At 34.5% G+C, this 9,800-nt stretch overlaps 1 protein-coding gene across 1 annotated transcript; it reads left to right on the forward strand.

Moving 5' to 3' along the window:
- Nucleotides 1–6,422: 6,422 nt before the first annotated feature.
- LOC100948698 (olfactory receptor 5D18) lies at nucleotides 6,423–7,379 on the forward strand. The gene has a single exon (XM_003802394.3). It carries the CDS (start codon nucleotides 6,423–6,425, stop codon nucleotides 7,371–7,373), a length of 951 nt encoding a protein of 316 aa, XP_003802442.2. The 3' UTR covers nucleotides 7,374–7,379.
- The last annotated feature ends 2,421 nt before the right edge of the window (nucleotides 7,380–9,800 follow it).

Genomic DNA, 9,800 nt, shown 5'->3' on the forward strand with positions numbered 1-9,800 from the left:
TATAGAAATAAAAAGTTATAGCTCTACAGTAATGAAAGGTAAATAAAACTTTTCATCTACTTGAATTTGAATTAGAAATTATGTTTATGATAAGTTTTTATTAAAATATATACCACTAAAGTTATAACATAGTAGCCATGAATATTCCTATCCCCATGTTTTCTCTAAAAAGAAACCATTTTTTTCTCTCCAACCAAAACAGGGGCTCCTTGGAGAAATGGCTCATTTGAAATCTAGGGTAGAAAACACATAAGATGAGCCTCGGGTAGTTTCAGGTTCCAGAAAGAAAGAATGCTATCAACATCTGCATCCAAAAGACACATAGAAAGCATTTTGAAATGACTGCCCCTGAATTACAGTTACAAAATTTTAACATGAAAATGAATATTACTGCAATTGATGTGAAGGTCTCCTATATGTTTAACTCTAGATACTAAAAAAGAAACATTAATAAATCGTCTGTTGCTATTTAAGCATAGTAGGGAACCAACTCATTACCCTGAATATTGGTAAGTGAAGGAAACCACATTCTATCTGCTTTTCTTTTACAAATTGTGTCTCAGGGTCACCTAACAGTTAATGAGAAGTTCAGAATAAATAAAACCATGAGCAAACATGGAATTAGAAAATCACAATTTTAGAATTCCTAATTGTAATAAGGAGGCTGATGGTTTCAATGGGAATTCACATCATTAGATAAAACATTGGTGAGTAATTTTAAAATGAAATAATCAAAGCTGACATTATCTGAATCTACAGATCAAAATGAACATCCCTAGAAGCTGGACGACCAGTTAGCATGTGCCGGCAAATGTGCACTGGTAATTGGCAGTGAGTAGAACCCTCACTGAAGAATTCCTGCCTATAAGAAACTAAAAGCAAACTAAAAGTTGAACTAATAAAGATTTGTAATCTGAAAATCAATCTAAAAGAATCAGTGCAGAAGTAAATTAAATGGCACCCCAATCAGTCTTAGAGAGAGCATACAGCATTATACACATGGCCCATTTTCCCCAAAAAACAATGTTCTCACTCAAATAATCATAATAAAGGAAACTTAGTTATAACCACAGTATTGTTTGATTCTTGATTCAAATTAACTGGAAAAAGATACGTTTGAAATAATTGGAGAGATTTAAACATAGTGTAATGAATGACAACAAGAATATACAATATTATTATTTCTGGTAGGTATAGTTTTGGCATGGGTATTCAATCAAATGTGTTTTTGGTTTTTTTTTTTTTTTTGGTTTTCTTTAGAATGGATATATTTTCTAAAAATAAACTATCAATGACTTAACTCTCTTAGCAAGTGGAATGACAGAAAACAATGATATCCTACAAATATGATAATGTTTTAAATGACCAAATTGTATAGGATAGAAAGTCAAGGACCATCTTTCTACTAAAGTCTGGACATTTTGGGAAGAAAAGCAGCCTATATAACCTTGTATTCCAGGCTAGACACAGGAATTCTTGGTTAAGAAATCCATTTGAGGCTCGGCGCCTATAGCTCAACTGGCTAAGGCGCCAGCCACGTACACCTAAGGTGGCGGGTTCGAATCCCCAGCCCGGACCCCCAAACAACAATGACAGCTGCAACCAAAAAATAGCCGGGCGTTGTGGCGGGCGCCTGTGGTCCCAGCTACTTGGGAGGCTGAGGCAGGAGACTCGCTTGAGCCCAGGAGTTGGAGGTTGCTGTGAGCTGTAATGCCATGGCACTCTGCCCAGGGGGACAGCTTGAGGCTCTGTCTCAAAAAAAAAAAAAAAAAAAAAAAAAGAAATCCATTTGAAACAGACCAAAAGTCAGTATTTCTAGCTCCTCCTATAGCTGTTTTGAGGCTTGTAGTAATTCTGATATGGTAAAATCGCCATAGTTGACCACTTTCCTACACTGACCACCTCCTTACATTGACCTAATTTTCATAGGCAGGCATGTACCATAAGTACATATTGGTACAATCAGCCTAATTCTTATGTTGACTAGTTTGGTACTATCTCTTGAATGGTCAATTTGAAGAAGTTCTACTGTATTTTCTTGCTATAATTCCCTTGAAAGTCTTCAAAAGACTTATTCCATTAATCTCAGCACATTGGGATCCACTAATATGGGAGGATCACTTGAGACCAAGACTTGGAGACCAGCCTGACCAACATACGGAGACACTGTCTCTACATAAAAAATAGAGAAATCAGGTAGGTGTCATGTCATGTGCCTGTAGTCCATGCTACTTGGGAGGCTGAGGCAGGATATTGCTTGATTTGGGGTGGCAGTGAGCTATGATGATGCCATTGAACTCTAGTGCAGGTAACAGAGCAAAACCCTGTCTCAAAAAAAAAAAAAAAATCTATTTAAAAGCATGTATCCAGATGTACTCAGACAGATTTCTTTCTCTCTTTAGTTTTCCACAATAACTAATGTCATTCTACACAGTACGTTATATTTTTGCATAGGGGTATAGAAAATGCAGAACATCACCACACACTGCAGAATTGTTGAGGTAAAAATGTAACCATCTGAAAATAAGTTGTATTTGTTCTTCCCTTTGTCTCAACCTCAATACTCTTACCCCAGTTATTTGCATAACCCACTCCCTCACTTCACAGTGCATCATGCTCACTCCTCAAGATGGCCTTGCCTGAACTCTCTACTTAAAATGACACTTGAAGTTATATATATAAAATTGTCAGTAAGTCCTTGGCAACTGTGTCTTAAAGAACATATAATTAAACCAGTTTCACCATAGGTTAACTGATATTTACAAAAGTCAAGTCAAGTATATTTCTTGTCACAAAAATATCATCAGACTTCTAAACAAAGACCAAAACACTTTGTTAAACATTGAAATGAATGTGGGCTATTCATATATTTAAGATAAGTTAATAAAAGTAAGTAATATAATTATTTACCCTTTTTATGTTGTGAACCAATGAGTGATGGCCATCATCATAGTTATGGGTTAAATCAATAAATAAATGTTTGCAAATTGGAAATTTGCAGGGGCACCTCCTACCATCACCACTCAGTTCAAATAATCACAAATCTGATGAACATGTAAAGTGCTTGCACACCATATGGTTTACTGTCCTGCACTCACATAATTATAATAGACTCAATGAATTTCTATTTTGTAATAAATTGTATTCATTCATTCATTCATTTTCCAACCCACCTATTCCCATTTAGAATCATGGACAGCTGAAGATGATCCCAACAGCTCAAGGCACAAGGCAGAAACCTTCCCCAGAATAGGAGACCTTCCATCAGAGGGTGTCCTCCTGCCCCACACACTCTCATCTCATCTCATGTACTTAACATGTATATCTTGAGACACTGAGAGAAATGGGAGTATGCAGAGAATAATCCATGTACACTTGGGAGAGCATGACAACTTCATACACAGTAGTAGCCCATGGCAGAAATCAATGTTTTTTTCTCATCAATATTCTACAAAATAACATTAAAGGAAACGACCTCATTCCTGGACCTGTTCATTTCTACTGTACTGAGTCAGACTACAGATTGAAAATCCCATATAACAGGCATTTGTTTGTTTGGTTTTGAATGAATGCCTATCTTTAAAATTGTATTTTAATTGACAAATGACAATTGTAAATAATCACTTTTTGTATAAACATCCAGATTTTTCTTATCACTGCTTGAGACAATGAAAAATTACTGCTTTCCTGGAACTTTTATTCTATCAGGGGCAAAGAAATAATATGCAATACACACACACAAAATAAAGATTTAAAAATATGTTCAAGCCATGATGAGTACTTTAAACAGTAAACTTGAGTAGTAGGGTAACCATAAATGTGTGCGGATGGAAAGTTTCCCTGAAAAACAAAATTGAGGAAAATCTTAAGAAAAAGAGTTCCAGACAGAGGAAACACTACCAGGAGAGGCTCTAAGATATGAGTGCACTTTTTAAACAAAACTTTTAAAGAAACAGAAAGAGATTAGGGTAGAGGAGATAGCACAGAAAAAGAATGATAAATAGCACCTAGATTAGACAGAAAGTAGATTATTTATCCAATTGAATGTTTACTTTGTAGATATTTCTGCTTTAACTCTGCATGAATTTTGATTTTGTGAATACCGGATCTTCACATTTCTTCAATTTGTCCAGAGTGTGTGTTATGGAAGAAGAGGGTTATGCCTGGCAAATAATCACCACACAATCAATATTTGTTAATGATAATTCTTATAAGTATATAAATTTTATAACTCTAGGGGGTTATAGGATTGATCACATAACTAGGAAAGGTAACTTGAAAATATTATTTTTAATATAAATCATTTTATATGAGAAGCCCCTAAGGCTGCTATGGTTCCCCCACCCTGCCAGTTTTCTAGTATGTAAGAATTACATCAGATAAATGTAATTAATTTTAACTGTTTATCACATTACCTCAAGAGAATGGAGCAATAGATGTCTCTAAGGTCCATGTCCCCAAGGTTGTAACTACAGATAAAAGAAAGCAGGTATCACTCCCAACCTGGAGAGGTCCTACCTTTGCCATCAGCAGGTTGGTTTTAAGATTGCAAAGACAGATTGCTATTAGTTTTGGTCTAGACAACAACTTGGGGGGAAGGAAATTTACTATTTAGGACAAAACAGCTCTCGAAAAACCTACGTGAATGAACAAGGATCAAGAATTGTCGTCTTTCTGTAAAGCTTAGTACTGGAGGGTCTGGCTCAGCTAAACTCCTCACCATAGACTCACGGAGAAGTGGTACCCGGAGTGGGGAATAGAAGAGTTCTGAGAACTTGGAGAATTTATATTGCTTTGCTTTTGCTAATATTTGAAGGAATGGCCAAATATTCAAGTAAAGTGAAATAAACAGATGGAACAGATTCTGTTTCACTCTGTAAAGTGAAAAAGGGGGGGGGCAGTTTTAATTAAGGTTATAAAACAGGAAACACATACGACCTCTAAGAGCAAAATTAACTACTAAATTGGGTAAAAAACAGACTTTAGGACAGGAGGTTTCAGCTATCACACTTTGTGGACTCACAGACATAGAAATTTTTTACTAGTAATTTAATAGCAGCATTTGGGGCACAAGATCTATTATATTATATGTAACGTTAGCTATTTTTTTAAAGCTTTGATGAATTAATTATGGTATTAAAATTGATAATTAGAATGTCTTGCTTTGTAATGGATTGTGATTTGAGGTGTGTTTAATTAATACTCATGTTCTTGAGTGTAGGATGGACAGACGTGTGTCTTATCTTGCAACTTTATTGGTGGGCCTTATGGGAACTGTTTCTTTCATCATGTGAAGAGAGATAACTGTAGAAACGACAGGAATCTCTTTTGGTAGGAATAGAGGTACTGAGCACTCGTATACAGTGATTATTTCTTATTACTCTTTTCTCATGAAATGTATGCCCAGTGCAGTACTACCTCAAGTTTTTAATCCTTCTCAATCACAGATATTATAAGGGCAGAATGAATGTCCTAGGTACTTTGAAGAGAGATGGGGGTGGGGAGACAGAAAGAGAGAGAACTGGGCAAGGGAAGTTTCTATGTCAGGATCCTTACAAAATCTAGTTATTGTTGGCTGAGAACATTTCTCTAAATCCTGTTTAATCTTATGTCTAATTTTGATGCTGCTTTCTCTGTGTCTGGCATTTCACTGTCATTGAACCATTTTTCTGAGATTTAGAGTTTCTAGTTTGGTCACTAATTGAAAACATAATTATTAATAAAGGAAATACATTAGTATCTAGATTGAGAAGATGGAGAAGATATATATAATCGGTTCTAATCTTATTATTTCTCAAGCAAGGATGAAAGATTAAAACTCTCTGAGTTGAGAAGAATGCTTTCTGATAAAAATAAACAAGATGTGTTTAGATAACTGACTTACTGGGTCAGATAGACAAAAACAAAGTGCTATATGGAATTCACAATGAAGGTGAGAATGCCAAGTATTGATACTGAATGTGTGAACACACGGTGGAAAAATTAATTGGTTTTGAAATTTTCATTTCTATTATTTTCCTGGCCTGACATAATCAGTCACTATGTTATGTGAGGCTTATCTTTATGAACTTACAATGTTCAGGGAGAGCTCAGCATGCTCTGTGAAGATTTGATTTAAAATAACCATAGATTCTTCACTCTCATTTTATTCTATTAATATTCTAAATATTAACTGAGAAATTAATATTTAGATGAATCATTGTTTTTATCAAGAAAATTTTTTTAAACATCAATTATGATGCTTTAAAATTTTCAATCTTGTGAATATCTTGGATAATTATGCCAGAATATCTTGGATACTGAAGAGATAATTTGCTTCATCCTCTAGGTTGAGTAAGAGTAGTCAATTAAGATTTCTATTTCCTCACTTTCCTAATATTTTTTTTTATTTGTTTCCAGTACTAATTTACAGATTTCTATACATGCATGCCATGCTACTATCAGGTAGAAATAAAAGTGCAACTACGTTTACACTCTTGGGATTCTCAGATTACCCAGAGCTGCAAATCCCACTCTTCTTGATTTTTTTGGCCATCTACAGTGTCACTGTGGTCGGGAATCTTGGGATGATTGTGATCATAAAAGTTAACCCCAAACTGCACACCCCCATGTACTTTTTCCTCAGCCACCTCTCCTTTGTGGATTTCTGCTACTCCTCCATCATTGCTCCCAAGACCCTGGTGAACCTGATTGTAGAAGACAGAACCATTTCTTTTTTAGGATGCATGGTCCAATTCTTTCTCTTTTGTACCTTCGTTGTAACGGAGTCCTTTCTACTAGCTGTGATGGCCTATGATCGCTTTGTGGCCATTTGCAATCCTCTGCTCTACATGGTGGCCATGTCCCAGAAACTCTGCGCCTTGCTAGTGCTTGGATCATACACCTGGGGAGTAGCATGTTCTTTGATACTGACATGCTCTGCTTTAAAGTTGTCTTTTCAGGGTTTCAACATAATCAATCACTTCTTCTGTGAGTTCTCCTCCCTGATGTCCCTCTCTTGCTCTGATACTTACATCAACCAGCTGTTGCTTTTCATTTTTGCCACTTTTAATGAAGTCAGCACACTGCTCATCATTCTCATGTCATATGCGTTCATCGTTGTCACCATCCTCAAGATGAGTTCAGCCAGTGGGCGCCGCAAAGCCTTCTCCACCTGTGCCTCCCACCTGACTGCCATCACCATCTTCCACGGCACCATCCTGTTCCTCTACTGTGTGCCCAACTCCAAAAACTCCAGGCACACAGTCAAAGTGGCCTCCGTGTTTTACACAGTGGTGATCCCCATGTTGAACCCCCTGATCTATAGCCTGAGAAATAAGGATGTCAAGGATACAGTCAGCAAGATAATGGACACTAAAGTCTTTTCTTATTGAACACGTTGTTTTAGAATATTCCCTTGACATGTAAATATAATGAGTCAATACAGATTAACTTTAAAGATATCTTTAAAATAAATACAATTTATGCTTTACAATGGAATGATGGAAATGATGTTAATTCCATTTACAATGGAATGTTTTACAATGTGATTTCAATGGAGTAAACTTGGCTCTATCTTCTATTTTCTGGAAAAGATCAATAATCTCTAATCTTTAGTATTTTATCCATAAAATTGGCATTTCATACCTTTTGAAATTAAGATATAATATACATATGATGTGGGGCACCTTGTACGTAACTTAGAAAACATTAATTAATATTGCTCTTTAATATAAAATACCTAAAGTAGACTAGGCTTTTAATAAATATATGAATTTCTCCTACAAAAGGACAAAAGTAGTTAAATATAAGACAATCTTTGCCTCAGGAATATAAACATCGATGTCGACAATAAAGCATTGAAGAAATGACCATTGTATAATGCTGAAAATAATAGCTAATATCACATGCTTGAAAGAAGGAAAAGTTCAAATCTACTTAATACATAAGCACAATGTCAAGGTGTTTTTTGAGCTAAGCCTACATTGAGAGAATGAGCAGAGTTTTAAGATACGCATTTCAGTAAGAAGGGAGTTTTATTCAGGAGAAAACATCATGAATAAAATCAAATAGATAAGAATATAATACTGGGTACAAAGATCAGAGATATATTATTGAGCTAACTGGGTGTAATATGTTTGTCTGGTTGTATTCTGTATACAAGTTAATTGACTTGAGATAAATTCAGTTAAGATACAGTGTTTAAGAATGTGTATTTGAAAGGGCTCCAGTGTGAAAGTGTGACAAAATAGAATTCACCAAAGGTCTAAAATTATAGGTCAGATCTTAGATAATCTTATGCCAAATTTGGGAGGATGAGTGCCTGCCCAACTGGGGGTTCATGTTACTGTTCTACCTACATAAATGGCACAAACATTATTAATTCTTTATGTACTTGTTTTATTTTTCAAGCGTGGAAAATTTTCTCTTCAAAATTCTTACCTGCCTTTAGAAAAAGTATTTAGAGTGGTATTACGTATTGAAAGATAACTGTCTACATTAATTTATTCAAAATAAAATAAAAAGTTAGAAAATCATTAGTATCGATGTCTATTCAACATGGAAGATTAAAAATGAAAGCTCTCTCTTGCAACTACCTTTGCTTTAATAACTTGTACGTCATTGTCCTCTCTACACACTATGTCCAGCTATCAGATATATCATTAATATAGTGGAATAAATACAATTGTTTTGTTAAAGGAGAAAAAACATGGGAAAATATTTTATATAGCCTTAATAAAGATATTTGGAATATTTATATTATATTGAATTTAGAATTATTATTAAAACGTTGATTTCATATATATTAATAAGGGATCAATTAAAAATTACTCTATATGGAAAAATAAAAAATCTTAAGAAACTGCATTTTAGTTATTGGATATCTGATGAGGAACACTTTTTCTCTTGACTTCTGTTTCTCTAAGTACTCAAAAATGTTTCTCTCATAACAACTGGTGCTTAAAATTTTTCTAATTTTTTTTAAAAAGGACATCGTATAATTACCAACTTGAATTTTAAATTCCACACTCCTTCGAAATCCTGAAAAGCTACCATCTGAATAAGCACAAAACATGCATCTCATAAGGAGAACAAAGATTCCACATCCCCACCTCACGAACTATCCAACTGTAGCATGACCATCTTAAGTGATCTCACTGGTCAACTGATATTAGACATAGAATCCAGTTAAACCAAGATTAGCCATTCCGGAATCAGATTAGCAGAACTACCAGAATGTTCCATGCTGTCATGTCATAAGTAATAAGCAGTTTGGGATTTTAACAAGTGGATTTGGAGTGTTTTATCTATGCAGTCTTTAGATTCACTCACTTTATCAAATTCTGGGAAGGTTACCACAAAGACTTCCCCAAATCTAATCCTATAATAATTAAGGATATCCACATAGAGGCTACTTAACACAAGAAAATATACTTTAAATTTAAAATTGTTAATATAATTAAAGCTTTTTAATATAATATTTTAAATGGTATTATCTTATATGCTGTAAAATATTTTACCAAAATTTTAGTACAGCTCATTTACATTATTCAATTTATGGATAGCTATTATGAAAATGATTCCAATCACATTTTTAAATTTAAACCAATTTTTTAAAAATTCCAGATTAATATGAGGATACAAGTGATTGGGTTACAATGTTTTCAGAATCATTTCCCACATCTGTGAATGGGCTGCCTAGAGGACATAAGACATTACTGCAAATATTGCTCTTTTTATAAATTTCAGAATGTGAAAGGTACACGTGATATATACTTTGTTTTTGTGCAGACTGAGTCAAAATTATACATGTAAGTGTG

This window comes from Otolemur garnettii, unplaced genomic scaffold (assembly GCF_000181295.1).
Source record: "Otolemur garnettii isolate 467f Iridium unplaced genomic scaffold, OtoGar3 scaffold00247, whole genome shotgun sequence".
NCBI classification, from domain to species: Eukaryota; Metazoa; Chordata; class Mammalia; order Primates; family Galagidae; genus Otolemur; species Otolemur garnettii.

Bases quoted from the DNA above. Each gene is read 5' to 3' on its own strand.
- LOC100948698 (XM_003802394.3), top strand. From the start codon at position 6,423: ATGCATGCCATGCTACTATCAGGTAGAAATAAAAGTGCAACTACGTTT.